Here is a 19,513-nt window from a genome sequence, read left to right as displayed (position 1 = left end):
GAAGGAGCACTCCCCAGGGCGAAGGAGCACTCCCCAGGGTGGAGGAGCACTCCCCAGGGCGAAGGAACACTCCCCAGGGAGAAGGAGCACTCCCCAGGGCAAAGGAACACTCCCCAGGGTGAAGGGGCACTCTTCACACTGCCTGTTTCTTTTTCAACCCCAGCCCCAAAAGGTGGTTACAAAGAAGTTTGGCTAATTCACGCAGCTACTTCTGCACGAGCACTTCAGACATTCAGTCAGTGATGCTGGGGATATTTTAAGGGGCTCTCATTGTTCTTTGCCTGGGACTGGTGAATGGCCTTGCTGGTTTAGTTAAGTCACGCACCGGAGGACAAGAGGTATGTCCTGAACAAGGGACAGCTCAAATAAGCATCCTGGTCTCAAACTGTAAGGCTGGCTAAAACCACGACCAGCTTCGTCGGCTCCCAGAATCCATTACGCTCGCGAGGCCTCCATTACGCTGGACGCCCTGATGTGTGACGTACTTGGGATGCATTTTTAAAAAGCTGCTGGCATTTTAGCGCGACAAATCTCATAGCGTCACCAAGGGTCAGAGCCTTTTTCTCCCAGACAGTTCTTCCTCACTGCCGAGTCTCCAACATCTGCCGGGGGCCGGGAGAACGGGGCCCTGCGAGTGCCATAGCCCAGAACATTTCCTCAGCTCCCTGGGCAGATTCGTGCCAGGGAAGCACAAGCTTCCGCGGCTCCTGATTCCAGTCATGGGTCTGCTGCTTGCCGACAAGATCATGGTTTCTTGGGAAAGGAAAATCGAAAGCTACTCCCTGGGACGAACGCAGCTGGACTCTGCCCGATGGTCCATTGGCCCACAACAGTCGCGCCCCAAAGCCTCAACCCAGATCCTAGAAATGAGCCCAGAAAGGAGTTCCTCACTAGGGCTCGCATCACCCCAGCGGCAAATATGAGAGGAGAAGCAGGGTGAGACTGAGTGATTAAAACTGCAACAGACGAGGACTGGCCTCTGTGGTCTCCCCTGACGCTTCCCACCTCCCATCACGCTACACCCACCTGCAAGCTCCCTGAACTAGTCGCCACTTCCCAGGGCTCAGCAAACAACCTGCACCTTGTGTGTCAGAGCGGAGGAAAGGCAGCCAGCTAGAAACGAACCAAGTGTCCAGTTCGTACGATTCATGTTTCCCACAAGGGTGGACATTTCCAAGATGAAATAATCCTGTTTCAAGTCTTCTATGCAGGGCAGTGAATCTGGACCAGCCATGACCTCACATGTCCCTGGGCACGACCGTCTGCGCGGCTGGGTGTGCTGGGGCCGTGTGCCATCAGCACAGCCCACCCGACACGGAGATGCACCCTGCGGGCGCGGGGAGGCGCGCGGTGCCCGCGGTCTGTTTAGAATGATGTCACTGGCCTCCCGGCGGCTAGGGGTGAAGTCTCAGTGCTGTCACCACGGTGGCCTGAGTTCGATCCCAGCCAGGACGTGACCCACGGGTACAGCAGACCCCTCCTGGCTCCCGCTGCTCCCCGCAGCAGCATGTTTCGGTCGACCCGTCTGTCCTGCTCCCCACTCTGCCTCTGGTGAATCCTCTCACCCCTCACCTCTGGCCTGCACCCCAGTTCTTGTGAAAAATTAAATAAAAAGAATCTTAAAAAGAAATGTAATGACGTCGGAGAAGAGGCAGACGCAAAACATGAACCCCGATCCTGCAGCCCTGTCTGGCGAGGGGTGGGGGCTGGGCCCCTTGGCTCCCCCCACCCCCCATCCTTTCCAGTCTGGCGCTGTCCCCCTGGGGTGGGGCTGTCTGTGCAGGCCAGGACATGCAGCAGCACCCTGGCCTCTGGGCGCCAGTGGGAGCCCCCGGGTGACACTGCCTAGCTCCTGGCAGCCCGGCACCCCCAGACAGCGCCGGCCTTCCCTGCTCCCCACGGTATGTGGCGAGTTTCGGGGTGACCGGTTTCAGTCGGTGGAGACACAGAAGGACCGATCTCGCCGCTTCAGCCCTGGCCATCTGGGGACACCCCGGAGCAGCATGGCCAAGTGCGCAGAAGCAGAGGGTGCCCTGGATGCCGGCCGACCGGGGTGCGGAGACCCTGGGGCCGTGGGCCTGGCCGGGGACACGCTTTGGAGAGCGCCGCGGCCCGTGGCCACTGCTCCGCCCCTCGCACCCCCCTTCCCTTGCCTCTGGCTCTCTCACACACCGACCGCCTCCCGCACTATTTGAGGGTGACTCACACGCACCACGTCCCTCCCCTGCGCTTCCCCCCACGGTCGAGCCCCCGCCTGCCGGGCTGGGCTGAGGCCGCTCGTGGTTGCAGCGTCCAGGCCACGCGGCCAGCCCGGCCCTCCCCGCTCCACGCTGGCGTCGCGGTGGCCTCCTGGCGCTCCAGGGCCAGACCCAGCCAGGGCCCCGGGCTCAGAGCCCGTCTGGCACCCCGCGGCTCGCGCCCTGACGGCCGGCATCTTCCCCGGCGTCGCGGTGTGGGGTCTCGCCGCCACCTGGCCGTGGTCCTCCCGCTCGGACGCGTTACTCCGCGTCTCTGCCGCTTCGGAACGATTCGGCTGCTTTCTTTTTCTTTTACGAAGGTGATGTTTTGGCAAGGCCTTCCTCATTTGGGGTACGCCTGACATTTCCTGTGATTCCGCGAGGACGCCTCTCAGGGAGCCCTCCCAGCCCTCCCCAGGGTGTCCCCCCGGACCCGCCCCCCGACGTTCACTCCGTCATCTGGCCCAGGCACTGCCCGGCTTCCCGCCTCCCGGAAGGCGGCAGCGGCTAACCCCGGGGTTTGCAGGAGTGCCCAGCTCGCTGCCCGGCCAGCATCACCTCCCTGGCAGGACGCCCAGGCGGCGGGTCACCAGGGCCACCTGGCAGCCTCGGGCCGGAAGAGAACCCACGCCGGCTGCCCGGCTGTTAACTATGTGAACACAGCGCGTCTCAGGGAGGGGGTGCTGAGGCCTGTCTAGGATGGGGGTACGGGGTCAGGGAGAACGCTTTCCAAAGAAGGTCGCCTCGACTCCACCGGGGCACCTGGCAGGCCCCGCTCACCTGCTGCTTCCTGACTCTACAGGGCTATGGTGCTGGGCGCAGGGTGCCAGGGCTGTCCCACCCCGCTCCAGGCCGGTGACACCTCCCAGGTCCCTCCTGACACCTCCCTGCAAAACAGGGCCTCCCTCCTCCTTTGCGGGTGATCAGAGGCGGCGGGGCGGTGATGCTAGGGGCCCCCTGGGGAGCCGTGTCCTCTCTGGACCAAAGTAAACCGTCTCCCGTCCTCACTGCCTCAGCCCTGGATGCAGCTCAGAGCCGCAGAAGTGGGGGGCTGCCTCCGAGCATTACTGCTCAAGAAATGGGGAGTCTGGGGGGCAGAGAGGAGGCTGAGCAGCCTGCGGGCCAGCTCCTGCCGGGGCGGCCAGCAGCTGGACATCTGGGACGGCCCTTCCCGGGTGGACACGGGGTTTCCCGGGAGAGGGCGGGTGCCTGGGCCTCACTGGCCACACAGCCAGGTGTGGAGCCCGTCAGTGTGCCTCCGCTTGGCCTGCGGGCCGGCCGGGCTGCTTGAAGAATATTATTTAATATTAACAATAACAACTGCCCAGAAAAGAAAAACCCAAACAGGCAAAACCTTTGGAACACCGAGAAGAGATTTCGAAGGGTTTTTCATTTCAAACACACGTTTCTAAAACAGTCGGTCAGCGGTGCCAGACACAGCCCCGGTCTCTTCCCTCTGTGTACCAGGTTTGTTCTGGAAGCTGCCGGTGAAGTCTGACTCGTCCCCGCCCCCGTGGCGGGGTAGCAGGAGCCGTGCTGAAGCGTCACCTGTTTGCCCGGCGGAGCGGGACGATGGGCTGTGCCACCCGATCGCAGAGCTGGGGGCGAGGGGCCAGGTGCCTCGGCCCTTCATGGGCCACATGGCTGTGCGGGACAGGAACCCTCATTCCCACCCAGAACCCCAGGAGGGGCCAGGACAGCCCTGGTGACCGCATGGGGCCCTGCCGGTGTGCACCCCCCGAGGCAGCTGGGGGCTCTGGACCTTTCTTTTGACGACAGGGGCCCTGGCAGGTGTCTGCCCAGAGCTGTGAGATGGCACCCCACTCCCTGTGTGTGGAGTCAGCTCACCCCCATAACACAGAGGGTCCCCGAGACAGGGCCCATGGCCTGGAAACTGGCACTTTCATGGTCAGGAGACTGGGCTGGGCGGGGGTACACAGCCCGGCGCTGAGTGAGGTGGTGATGTCACCGAGCTGACGTCACAACCCATGTGGGGGGCATTCTTGGGGACTCCACCTGATTTGCGCCCCGAGTTAGCACTCAGGGTCTTCTGAGGCCCCGCTGCCTGGCCCTACAGCTCACCACTCAAGCGAGAGTAACCAGAACTCTGGCCCAAGCTGGGTTCTGGACACATTTCTGGCTTCGTCATCCCTTGGCGTGGGATTAATTTTCACAAGGCCCCTTAAGGATTCATTTAAATACGATGTCATTTTAAATAAAGGTGAGATTTAAGGACGGCAAAGGGCCCAGAGAAGATAAACCTGGAAGAGGCAGGAAGGGGGCGGGTTCCGGGGCCCCGGCCCTCGCTCCCGTGAGCTGACGCAAGTCAGAGTCAGGACCGTGAATTAAGTCCAGGCTGCGTGACTGGTGCTTCAGAGTAACGGGTCTTTTGTTTCCAGTGTGAAGGAAGCAGGAGTATAACCAAAATATGAAAATCTTTTAGACTAAGAATAATGACCTTCTAGGAAATTAACTGGAACACAAACTTATAGGGTTGTCAGAAAAGTCATGATGTATTTTTGCATAGAAAACACAGGGAAAATAAGTCACGACTTTTCCGACACCCTGATAAGTCATAACGGCTTTTTTTTTTTTTTTTAAGGATTATTTGTGCATACAGAACGGGGTACAGGCCAGAGGTTCAGGGGCGGTGAGAGGTTTCACCAGACACAAAGTGGGCAACAGAACAGGCAGATCAACGAAGTCCACTGCTGAGGGGAGCGGCGGGAGGGTCAGGAGAGGTCTGCCGCGCCCTGTGGTCACCTCCGGGGCAGGCGGTGATCGAACTCATGAGGAAGCGGCTTTAGCTTCTCAGTGCAGTGCTTTAACCCGCTGCGCCACCAGGGAGGGCCCCATAACGGCTTTTAACCAAATCCTTTCTTACCTCCTGAAGTTTGGAGACTGATTCGGTGAAACTTCCAGTGACGTCCTCGGGTGGTGGCCGCCGCCCTCCCAGGACTGACCAGCTACGCCCCAGCCGGGAGCTACTGCCCCTCACGTGCGGCAGTCTGGCCGGGGCGGGGCGCAGGAACCCTCACTGCAGCTACACACAGGGGTGCTGGGCACCACGGGGCGGAGGGGGAGGCCCGGCCGGCCAGTGGCAGCTGCTTCACGGGAAATACCTTTCGCAAAGGGGAAGACCAAGTGATCAAGGGATACTGAGGAAAACGTGAGATCACTTTCCTTTGGAGGAAACTGGGTGATGGCATCAGTGACGAAATGCCAGAGCGAAGAGGAAAGAGTCAGTGCTGGGTGCAGAATGCGACGGTTCTCCCCGAGCGCCGCCCTGAGCTCTGTGTGAGGAAGAGGGCTAAGCTCACTCTCGCTAGCTGTTTCGAAAGCTGCTCAGCGGTTGTGCCCATTTCACAGAAGAGAAAACCGAGGCACAGAGACACACGGTGGCTTCAACAACACAGCGGAGAGGTGGCAGGGTCAAGACTGGGAGCGACTCATCCCGCCAGCCCCACGCCTGTTTCAGGGATTCTGATCAAAAATGGGAAACTCTGACAGGAGTAAGGTTCTTTCCCCCAACTGATGGTTTAAGAGACAAAAGTAAACAACATTTTCATTAGGAATGTGGGCAGGAAGCCCAGAGAGCGAGCTCAGCCACATTTGCAAACCAACAAGAAGCAATGCAATGAATGAAATGAAACAGGACCACCGGCCCCTGGCTGCTGCTGGGGCAGTGAGGGGTGTCAGCTGCTGCTCTCGCCGGCTCTGAGGGGAGGTTCCAGTTGACCAGCGGTACCTGGCTGCAAGCCGCAGGCCACTCCAGCCTCGGGCATCTGCACTCAGGGTCTCTGAAGCAATCTCCAGGTGTTCCTTCAGGATCACTTGTCAACCTCCATTTGAGTAGAGCTCTAGCCTCTGGTTTAATTTCGGAAACTCCCCTTATTAACAATAATTTGGTGTCTTATTTATGACCACAGTGACATGGAAACTGTGTCCTTTCATGTCTCCATTAGACGAAATCGGGCATCACAGCCATTTCAAAGATCTCTCCTACATCAGTGGGACCTACTCTCTTTGTGAAGAATCACTGTGGTCTCGGGGCCTCCCTAGCGGTACAACGGGTCAAAGTGCAGCACCAGGAAGCTATCGGCAGCCACTGCAGCGCGAGTCCCGTCCCCAGCCAGGGAGCGCCTCGCAGTCTCCCCGCTGCTCTCCTCAGCAGTGTATGTCAGCCAATCCGCCTGTTCTGCTCCCCACTCTGTTTCTGGGGAGTCCTCTCATCCCTGCAGCTCTGGCCTGTACCCCAGTTCTCTATGCATAGATAAATAAATCTAAAAACAAAAAATCAATGTAGTCTCAAACAATCAGAAAAAAAAAAAAACCTTGTTGTGTCTCTGTGTCGGAGGTTTGTTTATAAGAAACGGTACTGTTAGCAACTTAGCTTTTCTGGAATTAAGATAATTTAATGCCTTATTCTAAACCAATTGAACATATTAAAATAGTTGCGAAATACTTCTTTTATTTTCCTTTTGACCTACCCCAGCCTTGATTAGAAGACATCGATTTTTTTCTACAAACATCTCCAAGATGGATTAAAGACCCAAGTGTCTGAGTCTCTTCTATGTAAAAGAGCAAAATGTGAAATGACAACATACTTCCTTAGGCGCTTATAAAATTAATTATTTCTTACTCTTTCATGACATCAAGTACTCAACTATCTCATTCACAATAGCACTTTAAATGTGTATCCAAAAACTTTACCCAAGGAAGGAGAAGATCTGTCCAATGAGAACTATAAGACTTTGAAAGAAGTTAGAGAAGACACAAACAAATACAAAGACATCCTGTGTTCATGGCTTGGAAGAAATAATAGTTAAATGGCCATGCTCCACAAAGTAACTATAGAGTCAATACAATCCCTATCAAAACGGCACTGCAATTTTTCAGAAATAGAACATGTGATCCTAAAATCTGTGAAGCACCGCACCCCTCCCCCCAATATCTAAACTGGTCATGCAAAAGCCAGAGACGTCACATTCCTTAATTTCAAACTATACTACAAAACTGTAGTAACGTAAACAATATGGTACAATCATAGAAACAGACAAGCAGAGCAGTGCAACAGGCTGGCACCCAGAAGCAGCCCCACCGCCCACCAGCATTTCACAGGGCTCAGAGAACACTCAGCAGGGCAGGGATCATCTCTACAGAAGGTGCTGGGATGATGGATGACCACATGGAGAAAACTGAAAGTGGATCCTTATCTTAGCCCTCCCCAGATGAAGCTGAAGTAGATAAAAACCTTAAACAGAAGACCTGATACCATAAAACTCCTACATGAAGACTCCTTGTTATCGGTCTTGCCAACGATATTTTTGCATATGACATCAAAGTACCAGTAACAGAAGCAAAAACTGGTACGTGGGACCACATCAAACTAAAAAGCTTCTGCATAGTGAAAGAAACTGTCTCAACAGTCACTGATAGGAAAAGGCAACCCTAACCCTAACCCTAACCCGCCAAGGGAGAGGACGCTTGCGAAACACACGGCAGGACTCGAACCGTGCAGCCACTGCCGGCCAACCCGAGGGAAAAACGCACATTCCCGCCCCTCGGGGCCTCGGGGCTGGTCTCAGCACCATCACCGCTACCTCCCGATTCCAATCCCCAGCCGGGGGGGACCCACAGGGCGCAGCAGACCCTCCGTCTCCCCGCTGTTCCCCTCAGCAGTGTATCTCGTGGATCTGCCTGTTCCGCTCCCCGCTCTGTCTCTGTTGAATCCTCTCACCGCCCCTGCACCTCTGGCCTGTGCCCATTCTGTGTGCATAAATAAATACATTTTAAATAAAGAATCAAAAAGCAGGGTAAGAGCTTCCTGACTGCGGGGCTCAAGTTCTAAACCCCAGCAAGGCTTGTGGTGAGGAAGCCCTTTCTGAGCGCCTGCATCCCAGAAGCAGGCTCTGGGTGCTGGGGGGCCCCAGCGATCAGCTCCCCATATATGGCCACAGTGGCTTAGCCCTGGCAGGTGAGTGTGGAGGTCTGCACATGGGCGGCAGGAGCAGCCCTGCCGTGCTTGTCAGGAACAGGAGGCACTGGCTGGCAAAGAGCAAAACACGGGGCCGTGACTACGGAGGGCACATGTGCCAGTCGCCAGCCGGGCTCCCTGCGCACAGCTGCTCTAGAAGCCACACCTGAGGGCGGGGCAGCAGGCTCTAGTCTCACCTGGGGGGCCCCGGCCCACACTCCCTCTCACCAGGGGGGAGCCCGGCCCAGAAGCATCACTGCTGAGGGTGTGGTTCCTGGCTCTCGCTGCCCTTCGAGGTGTCTTCTGTCGGGACGGGGAAGGGACTGTGTGGTCCCCCTCATCAGGGCATTCACCCCATTCACGAGGACACCGCCTGCGTGACCTCCTTCCCCGCAGAGCCCTACCTCCGAATGCCAGTGCCTTGGGGGCTCAGGACTTAGGTATATATATATATACCTTGGGGGACGTACACCGTAGTGACATATCACTCTTTTCTCCAGAAAAAAAAAGCCACAGGATCTGCCACCTGTCACCTGCCCCAGGGGCCTTCCAGCAAATGGCCGTCCGTGCTATTTCCCATGTATAAATATTTATGAAGTTTTCACTTGCTTTGGCATCAGAAGTGATTGATCCTTCTCCCTCTTCAATTATAAAACCTTTTCACGCGCAAGAAGCATCTGAGAAAGTGAACGAGGAGTCGTTGGGTGTTTTGCTGGTTTTCACTTCGCCGGCGGCGCCGCGCTCTGGGAGCAGTGGTACGTGACCTGTCGTGACCTCTGCATCTGGGGGGACTCTTGCACCACCGAGCCACCGGCCCAACATCCTGGAGGGGAGACCCACCACCGGCGGGGGGCAGGGATTTTCACTGTCTTCCCCCATGATCTAAATCGTGGCTACTGCACGGAGCCTCCCCGGCTCGGGAACACGAGAACCAGCCACACAGCGGCGCTAAAGCAGATGGGGCTCCCATGGGCACCGGAGCCCACCTGGTCACCTCAGGTCGTTCCCAGGGCTGCACTGATGCCCACCACACGTCCCGCTGTTCCTGTGGCGTCTGCATGTTCATCCAGCCACCCCTCCACCCACTCATTCGAGGAGCTTTAGATAAGTGCCTGTGTGGGGACTGGATGATAAACGTGACCAGCGAATTGAAGACACCAGCCTCATGCCTGCCTCCACTGGGGTTGCGCTACCTCCCACACCCCCTAGGAGCTGCGGGTGTGAGGAAGACAAAGACTGAATGTGATGTCATCTCTCCCTAAGCACCTTGAAAGCAGAAACAGCAGCTGTGTTCTCAGAAACCACACTGCAGGCACCCAGCACAGGTTTAATGGGTGTATGGGTGGGTGGACGATGAGTAACTGCATGGATGGATGGACGGACGGACGGACGGACGGACAAAGATGGTGGGTGGATGGATGGATGGATGAATGGATGGATGGATGGGTGGGTGGGTGGATGGACGGATGGACGGATGGACAGACAAAGATGGGTGGGTGGGTGGATGGATGGATGGACGGATGGATGAATGGGTGGATGGATGGGTGGGTGGGTGGATGGACGGATGGACGGACGGACAGACAAAGATGGGTGGGTGGGTGGATGGATGGATGGACGGATGGATGAATGGGTGGATGGATGGGTGGGTGGGTGGATGGACGGATGGACGGACGGACAGACGAAGATGGGTGGGTGGGTGGATGGATGGATGGATGAATGGGTGGATGGATGGGTGGGTGGGTAGATGGACGGACGGATGGACGGGTGATGGATGGGTGGGTGGAAGAAAGTAATAAGAGAGTGTGCTGTGAAGTCCATGCACAGCGCTGTTCCGGCAATTTATATGCAAAGGTGGAATTGATGACTGAGTCCTGTGACTAACACTCAAAAACTTGGCCTCCGAGAATGTTTCCTGAATCCACATTTAAGAAATGATGACGTAATATGATGAATTATCTCGTGTTCCCTCCTTACATTATTGCTGCTTAAATGCTTGCTCGTCTCCAAAAAGAACACGAAATCTGTAACTTGTAAGCCAAGGAATCTGGATTTGGTCCTTGCAAGCCTGTCAAGCACTGGGGTTTTGTCCTAGGAAGGGAGACATTTCCTTTCCTCCCGAGACCCTCCCACACCCCCTTGTTTCATGGCCTCTAAATCTAGAACACGACGGCGCTGAGAGAACAGAGAAGGGAAACGCCCGTATTTAAGCACCCAGAAACTTCACTGTGTTACATCAACAACGTTTCGATGACACTAACAAATTCACTTACTGCTGGTTTTACCATTTTTCCTAAGGAATGCAGGGATTCGTGACAGAAAACCCAGGCTCTTGAGTATTACATAAAAGTAGTCTCGAATTTTTAACATGGCACAAAGCTTCCTCATCCTGCTCAGATTTCTTACTTAAACATCCATTATGACATGAGTCATCCACATATGATTTATTTGGACTTAAACACTCCAATTTTTATGAAGAAATGGCAAAGACTTCATCATATTTCACAGATTACAAATGCCTTCTTTCTAGACTAGAATGAAAGGATTCTGCAGCAGAGATCAATTTTAGTTTTGTCAAAAATGTAGTAATTGGGCGTCTCCAAATGCAATGACCCTCAGTTGGCCACACACCACGGGTGTCTCCCCAACAGCGGTGCCTCGCGCTGACGGCTCTGTTGCGGGGCACCACCTCTGGGCCACTGGGGCAGCAGAGAACAAACACTCACCTGGGAAGGGCAGAGCTGCAGTCCCGACCAGTACCGCCCCTTGACCTCACGCGGCCAGCAGGGTCAAGAGGACGCTGTCCTGCCACCCCGCGGCCCCCAGGATCATACCCCAGGATCATACACGTCTCTGCGGGACGTGCAGGCCAGCCAGCCTGGGCCCAGGGCTGAGTCCAGACGTCTGCCGCGTCCGTCCCGCCCCCTTCCGGGCCGCCTTCACACTCAGCACCGACGCGGAGGGGTGCAGCTCCCGAGCCGGTGAGGATGGAGCATGGGTGTGGGCTGGCCTGCCCGCTAAGTCCGCGGCAGCTTTCATTCCGCTGTCCATGGAGGGGAAAGGGCGTCGAGGACCCACGTTTTTTAACATGTTCTCACAGCGTCGCGAGGCAGGGACGTGCCGAGGGGCTGAGCCGGGTCTGGCTTGCTGCTGGGCTTGTGCTTGCCAGCCGGGCTGTGGGCGGGGTGAAAGGGGCTCGTCCCGGAGAGGCGAAGCGCGCCCCTCCTGTGGCGCGGGGCGCCCACGTGGCGAGAGGTTCTGTAGCGTCTGCTCATTAGAAGGAAGGGAACGTAATTTCCAGGACACGCCGGGGCCGAGCGGGACTCTCCTCACCAGCGGTGGACGGGCGGGGCCAGGAGAGGCTTCGCAAAAGACAGGGCTAGGCAGCACGGCACGTGCGGGGCAGCGTCCAGCTGGCCGAGGGCCGGCCACACCACGCAGGGGCCGGCGAGCCCCAAGGCAACCAGAGAGGATGGAACGACGGAGCCGACGGAGCTTCGGAGGCCAGGAACTCACCGGCCAGTCGGTGCAAGGGCGCGGTCAGCTTCTCAGCTTCCCGACTGGCCCTGAGGCAGCAGGGTGGACAGCGGGCCTCCAGCGCTGGGGGGATGGGGCTGGGGGTGTCCGAGCCAACTGTAGGTGAGCCCGAGGCCGCCAGTGTCCCGGGACTCCGAAGTCTGAGGCTGCCCCGTCCAGACGCACCTTATAATTGCGAGTCACTGACCTCTCTCTGGCGGCGGCTGCCCCACCGCTAGCAAGGAGCAGCCGAGGGGGCAGTGGGTCCGCCTGCACCCCAGGACCCGGCCGGTGACGCTCTGCACCAGGAAGGCCACAGTGACCTCGGACTTCCATCTTCCGACCGGACAGCGGGAGGCCCACAGGCCTCCACCCGCCGCCCCTCAGGGCCGCACGTTCCGCTGACCAGCGCGGCAGCCTCACCTCTGCGCCACTCCTCTCGCCAACACAGGCCCGTCGTGGCTCGGGAGCAGAGGCTCGGCGCTCTGTCGCTGGGAGCAGCCGGCCGGCGGCATGTCCAGCGAGCTGGCCGCTCAGCAGGCCGCCCCCACCGCTGCTTCAGCAGGGAGGCGCGCCCACACTCTGACACCTCTTCCGGGGGCCACGAAACCTCGCGTCCCATCAGCAGGTTTCAGCGAGTACCAGCACCTACACCCACGCTGCGGCCAGCGAATCATCACGTCCCTGGATCGCTTCCTCGCGCCGCCACGCGGCCCTGAGCACGGCACCGCATCGCACAGCAGGAGACAGACGCGGCGAGCGGCCTGGCTGCGCTGGCCAGAGGCCGCCCGGTCACGGGTACGGGCAGGCTGACCCCGGGCTGGGCCCAGCCCCCCGGCCTTGCCAGGGGTGCAGCCACGGCCATCGCTCGCTTTACCGCCGGAGCTTCCCCGGAGCCGCACGACGGGGCGGTGGCCCAGGCTAGCGGTGCGCTGGGGTGTCCTGCAGCAGGGCACGGAGGGCAGTGCCCGGCGAGGCCCCCCACCGAGTGGGTGTCCCTGGCCGGTCGGCTCTTCTCCTGCCTGCCCTTCTCGAGCGCTCCCCGACTGTGAGGGAAATGGAGTGAAAAACACATCGCAGGGTGCAAATGAAATACCAAGGGCCCTTTGCCGCTGGGAGGACTCGGTGGGTGGTTCTGACCTCCCCTCTAGTTCTCTCTAAAGGCCAGAACAGCCGGGCAGGCCGGCCCTGCCTCGCGGGGCTCAGCCTGCGGGAGCCGGGGCCCCGGCGGCCGCGCCCTACGCTCTGCATGCCACCAGCCCACGTGGCTGACGACTACTGGGAGGGCTGAGAGGGGCGTGCGCCTCACCATCGCTGGTGCTGGCGTGGGGCTGGCGCGGGCGGGGGCAGCGTCACCCCCTCGCCCCCCGCGAAGAGTCTCCACCTCTCAGGGAGGCGGGCGTCTGGCTCAAGTCCTAACACCCCGGAACGTCATCACCTGAGGCTCTCCCAGGCCTCACCCACCATCGGATTCACCCAGCACCGTGCGCCGGAGCCCTGCAGAGCCGGTGACGTTGATCCAAGGACGAGGCCCGTCACCCTCACGGGAGCGCGTGGTCTTGTGTAGACAAAACACAGCTCCCTGGAGCTCCCGCACACGCAGTCACGCAGCCGCCCCTGCGCTGGCCACGTCCAGGAGGGCGCGGAACTCCGGCTCTGTGGGGCAGAGGCGAGTCAGAGCTCACGTGTCTCCCAAGAAATTCCGTCCCGTACGGCAACGGCGCTGAGTGGGGCTGGGCGCCTCGCTCAGAGCTGGGCAGCCCGGTCAGGGAACCACCGGTCTGTGTCCATTACGTACCGACCTTCAGTTTTCTTGGGTGTCTAGGACACATCTTTTATTTTATCTTTACTACTTTATTAGAAACGATCAGCGCCTGGGCACTGGCATTTAGGAGACGGGAATCCACGAGACGGCTAGGGAAGACGCACCAGAACCTGGCAATAGGATGGGACGCGGACGCTGTGGCCTCCGCGGCGGACCAGAGCCTCCCTCCTGCCTGGGCCCCCCCGGGGGTGCGGGCTGGGCTCGCAGGACCACGCCGTGGTGCCCCAGGCTGCTGTGACCCAGCCAGGGATGGCGCGGCCCGCTCACCCGGGATATCTGCCGTGCTGCTGCGCTGAGTTGCAGTCACGATCGACTCGGGACTGGATTCTGTAAAGCTAGATGTACGGTGGTGGTTTCTGTCAGGGGAAGAGACAGCCCTGGCCTTGCAGCTTTATGGCCCTGAAGGATGTGAAGCGTCACCTAACCAGCACCCTGATCTCTCCTCAGTCGCCCCTTTGAGGCGACTCTGTCACCTGTTCGTTCCCTCATCATGGTCGCGGGGACCTTGCGCAGACGATCAAGACACTTCAGAGCAGGGCAAACGCCTGCCATCTGGTCTGTGGAGGAGAAATGCGCTCAGAGTTCATCCTGTCGCTGCTCTGTCCCGCCTGAGACCAGGAGGCCCAGCCCAGCCATGCGGCCCGCCGCGGAGCCGGGGGTCCGTGCCCAGGCCTCCGGTGAGACCCGCGCCCGGCATCCATCCTTGCAAAGCACATGAACAACCCGCTGGAAACAAACCCATTTTTCGTCTCCAGGTCCACCTGGGCTTCAACCTGACACAGCGCTCTTTCAATTCTATTTTTCTTTAAACCCCACCAAATTTCATGTGCATTTGTGAATATACGGTTACTGTCAAATTCCTGGTGATGTATTCACATTCCAAGCTCCCGGCTGTGATGGAAGAGAGCTTGCTTTTCAAGAGGGGAAGAAACGGCTTTGCCAGTATATCAAAACGATGTCCCGGCTTAGCAGCACGTATCTGGTATCACAGAGGCAGGCGTGGGCTGGAGGGACCGGCCCAGACACCCCGCAGTCTTCCTTCCTCTCCCTCGGGTGCTCTCCTGCCCCAGGAGAGCTGCGGAGGCCGTCACGACCCCCTCGGCAGGTGGAGGGCCGCTCTCAGTCGCCATGTGGAGGCTGGGGGCTCTTCTCTCCAGAGTCCAGCAAAATGCAAGGAAGAGTGGCTTCAAAGACCTAGAGGCTGCCAACGAGGACAGGCAAGAAAGGACCAGTCTCTGAGCACTGCTCCCCGAATGCCACGCGTGGTGCCCGAGGTCACAGCTGCCCGGCTTGGGTCCTCCCGGGCACCAGGTGCCACCGCTCTCCTGCGCGACGGCCCTTCACGATCAGCGTCACGTGACCAGCCTCTCTGGCTTGCGCCCTGGTGCCGGGGGCCATGTCCGCGGAGCGCCTGAGTGGCCAGGGAGGGTGCCTGCGAGTCCTGTCCGGGCCCACCTCCCACGGACCCCCCTGCAGCCGGAAGCCCCACCCCATGGCTGTGACCAGCGACATGGGTCTCTCGGGAACGGGAAGCGGGACGGCCTGGCCAGGAACCAGCGCGCGCGTCCTGGTGACACCCTGGACACGCGCAGATATGAATTCCTTGTCATTAAATCACAGGGAAATACTTGAGCTTATAAGTGAAATAAAAAAAAAAAAAAAACACACACACACTGTGAAGTTTCCCTCCATGTCAGTGACACCCTCGATCATGGACAGGAGAACGTGTTTGGATCTATCTGCTGTCCCCTCTCAGGGCGACTGAGCCCAGACCTGGACCTGACACAGCAGCTACGCTCTGCCGACCAGCATGGGGGACGGTGCAATTAGAGCCAGGTGCCTGGCCAAGCAGCTGGCTTAGCGCTCTCTGGAGCAAAGGAGAGGGAACCAGGAACCGTCCGAGGGCCAAGGCGCCGCCGCCCTCCTTGTGGGGTTGACCCGGACCCTGGGCAGAGACCCGCTTGGTGCTGGCTCAGCCATGGTGCAATTCACAGGGGGCCGCCAGGGAGCAGCACGGCAGCCTCCACACCTGCAATGGACAAGTGGACCTTTGCCTGGCGGGTGAGCAGCGGAGGCCCCCCGCAGCTGAGCCCCCCACCAGCGGAGCCGCAGCTGAGCCCTCCAGCTGAGCCTCCCCCTCACCAAGGAACCAGCTCACAGGGCGCTGCAGCTCGGTGCACCATGCGATCTTTTGCCTTATGTCAAGATCTGTAGAAAAATAAACAGGGCAGGCCGTAATCGTGGCTTAATTTGCTTCCAGTTAATTGATTCCAGGTTTTGGCCTATCTGGTCGTCGCCACTTGTACCTTGCTTGGGCCGCCCTGAGGCTACGAAGCTGTAATTTTGCACCCGCTAATGACACTACGAAGTCCGCGATCGGCCCTCTTCACTCGGCTGGTCCCACCCTGTAATACCAGGGCTGGAGCCCTCCCTCTCCCGCAAGGGCTTCGTTCTTCTTCTCTTTCTCTCTCTCTTTTAACCAGAGGAAAATAAAGGTCACTTTCCAGCCAGAGTAATTGCTAGAGTGGAGAGAAAGTATTTTTAAAAACTTTCTTTCAAAATTACAGATTTAAGAGGACAATGAAAGTAAAATTGCAGCTGAACTTGAAAGCAAAACCTTCAACTAAAAATAACAAGCCGCTCGCAACATGCAATTTGGCGGGGACCGACAGGCAAGAGCGCGTCGCTCCACAGAGCGCCCGTCGCCTCTGGCGTGTGCACAGAGCCGCTGGCTCCCGCCCTACGAGGTCCCCTCACGCGGGTCTCGGATGTGCTGTTCCTCCAGGGGTCAAACTGAGAGTCAGCTGTCAAGCAAGTGAGCAGGAAACCAAGGTCCATTCCAGGCCTTTCTCCATGTCCTACTGTTGCTGACGGTCAACAGGTCAACGGTGCAGACGCTTTTCTTGGTTCCTGCGGTGCCTTGGTTAATACCCGCGTTCCCAAGGCTTAGGCACAGGTACCGTTCTCTGGCACGTCGCTAGCTGACCTCCTTCGTAAAAGGTCAGCTATCCCGCACACCTCATTTTAATCAGGCGAGATGTTAGCAAGGAGGACGGAGGGGCGGGGCTCTGGTGGCCAGGCTGCTAACGTGCCCAGCAAGACCACGCAAATGCTTATTTCTAAGCTGAACGTTTACTTGATGCCAAACAGGAGTGCGAATTTTATTTAATCGACAGGCGTCACAGTGGTGATTTTCTGTAAGGAATTAGAACATTCCTTCTTTGATATGTGTATTGATGTTACCAGCCAGTCTACCGACATCTATTCCAAAGAAACACCGTTTGAGGGAGAAAGAAAATACCGCTGTTCAGTGGTAACGAAAGTCATCTTTAAGGTAAATACTGCAACAGACGTTTTAACTTTATTTTATAAAAAGCAAGTATAGTGGAATTCCTGCATGGAATGTAGGTGCTTCAGCCAAGACAAATTATGTGTTACGGATTTCAGACGTTCCTTTTTGAACAAATAGAGAAGCCTAACCCCGCGGAAACACAGAAGTCAGTGAGAAAAATGATTCAGGCCTAAACTCTATCAAAGCATCAAATGCCACTTCACCGAAGAACCATTCACTTTTCAGACAGGAGACCCCGTTTCACAAGCACGCCCTGAATGCCCTTTACCCATCCGACAGTGTCTGACCCGCCTTCTCCCCAGGTACCAATTCCTTCCCCTCCCACAGCCCCTGGGCGTCTGGCTGAGGGGCAGGCGGTGGGTGGGAGCGAGCCCTGCGGGGGTGGGGGGTGCCGGGGAGCCCCTCCTGACAAGACTTCCCTTCTGTGGGAGGGGCGCTCTTGGACCAGTGGGGCAGCTGGGATTTGTTTCTGGGACCTGAGCCGCCTTGCTGACGCCCTCAGGAGCGAGGGGCCCCTAAAACAAGATCTTCGCTGGGGAAGCAGACCCCGGCCAGCGGGGCAGGAGGTTCGGCTGCCCCCTCTAGCCCTGTGCCAGCTTCTTCCTCCCACTGCGGAGGCTGGAAACGCTCAGCTTCTAGCCCCTGCGACCCGGTCGCCCTTTTTGAAATTGTTAGACGCGGTGGGGTGAAGGGGTGCTGGAGGCTGGTTTCCATGAGGCCTCTTGGGGCTCCTTCCCTCCCTCGGGAAAGCCTCCAGTGGCGGTCCTGTCTTCATGGAGATGCCCCAAGGCGGGTCCAGCGGCCTGCCTCGTTTGCCCAAGGCCGGGCAGGTCGGGCTCCTGCACCTGGGCTGAGACTGTCTGGGCTCCTGTGGTCACTGCTCTGTCGCGGGACCAGCTTTCAGCCGTGGCATCCAGAGCAGGGAAGCGTGGGCTGTGCTCAGGTGTGACTGAGGATTCCAGGATGCTGACAGCAGAGCCTGGTGCCCTGGGGCCCCTGCGGCGCATCGCCTGACGCCCGGGAAGCTGCCGCCCTGGGCTGAGTGGGATCCGGTCAGCAGCTCTTTTCTGTCAGGGCCAGAGAGCAAACAGTTCAGTGAGGCTGTCACGTGTGCCCAACTGCCCCGGGGTGTCGAAGCAGCCACAGATAATCCAGAAGTCAACGGGCTTGGCTGTGTCAACAGACCTTTACTTACAACTTGAGGTGGTTCTGGCCCAGGGGTCCGCCTGCTGGCCAGTGACCCAGACCAGAAGCTCCTAAACTTCAGATGTGCAAGGATGCTGAGGCGCTTGTGAACCCACAGCCCTGGGGATCCGGCCTGGTTTTACATTTTTGTTTTTTGTACAGTAGACACTGTTGGGTGCAGGTGGGATGCCCAGAGTGGCCGCCCCAAAGCACCGGTGGTGTCCAGTTGCTGACTGTAGCCAGCTAGCCAGGCCACCCCCAGATGCACCCTGGGGCTCATTCATGCCTGACGTGCATGGCTGCAGGGTGGGGCCCGTGGCCCCTCTCTGACCTGCAGTGCCCTGCCCGGAAGCCCCCTCGGGGTCCGCCACAGAGTCCACCCTGCGAGGCAGAGACTGGACCTGCTCTGTCCAGCACCTGTGACCACGCCAGCACTGAGCCGATGTGGCTGGACCGCCACGCATCGGGGGGCTCCGGCAGGCACCAGCGCCCAGCGCCCAGGAACAGGCCCTGCTCTTCCGGCCCGGCCCCTTCTCGACGTCCCTGGCATAGGCTACTGAACACAGGTTGTAAACAAGTGTTGCCCACTCACTCGTGACTGTATCGTCCCCAGGTTCACACCCCAGCACCGCTGCTCTAACCAGCCTTCTTTTCCTCTCCATTAATCTTTGCCCCTTCTACTGATGAGACAAGCCCGCACTCCTGAGGACCCCTGTTCTCAGTGGATTAGGCAGGACACCCCCATCCACAGTCACGAAAATCAAGCTTGCCCAGAAGAACCCACTTCCTGGCCGCAGTGCTGGGCTCAGGGCGGACAGGTGAGGCAGGTGAGCCCAGGAGACGCCAGCAGGAGATACCTGCTTGACTGCAGGCTCCCCGGAAAGGTGGCGCCTTTCACCAGCGGCCCCAGGGGGCTGTGCACGCTGCTGGCTTCTTGTCCTCCACTGCAGGAGCCCCAGACCAGACAGGGCCCCGGTCACCTGCTCAGCCCTTGGGTCCAGCCAGCCCTGAAGCAAACTCTCCCTTGCGTCCCGGTTCTGTGGGGCAAAGGCTCCTTGGCCTGTTCTCTGGCACTCTGGGTGGGCTTCCTGTCACTGGCAGCCAGAAGAATTCTGACAATACAGGAACAAAACAGTCAAACAGCGCTGTATCTTCTGGGTCACCTTCATTCCTCTTGACTAATTTGTTAGTCACAAGACCCAGGGGGTGGCTAAGGGTCTGGCACCCTGTTAGTGATGGCGCAGAACCTGACGTCCAGGGACACCCCGTCCACTGACGTGTTGCCATTTCTAGAGGCTCCGCTCAGAGCATGCCGACCCCGGTCAGGGCCTGTCCTCAACCGAGAGTCCTTTCCAGGGGCGGACCCGTCGTCAGCCTGGGTGAAGTTCAGACTTCCACATTTTCCCAAGGACAGACGGCGCCCA

At 58.4% G+C, this 19,513-nt stretch overlaps 1 protein-coding gene across 1 annotated transcript in view; it reads right to left on the bottom strand.

Annotated features, from left to right (window-relative positions):
• Nucleotides 1-19,513, bottom strand: part of ADAM12 (ADAM metallopeptidase domain 12) — a 178,226-nt gene that overhangs the window by 90,546 nt on the left and 68,167 nt on the right. The window contains 2 exon segments of the mRNA XM_004680953.1: nt 11,914-11,941; nt 17,002-17,027. Of these exon segments, the coding sequence (XP_004681010.1) occupies nt 11,914-11,941; nt 17,002-17,027 (54 nt within the window).

The sequence above is a fragment of the Condylura cristata genome, unplaced genomic scaffold (genome assembly GCF_000260355.1).
Source record: "Condylura cristata isolate star-nosed mole 26May11 unplaced genomic scaffold, ConCri1.0 scaffold00011, whole genome shotgun sequence".
NCBI classification, from domain to species: Eukaryota; Metazoa; Chordata; class Mammalia; order Eulipotyphla; family Talpidae; genus Condylura; species Condylura cristata.
Note: the sequence above shows the minus strand (reverse complement) of the source record. Positions and strands in the feature narration are given on the sequence as shown.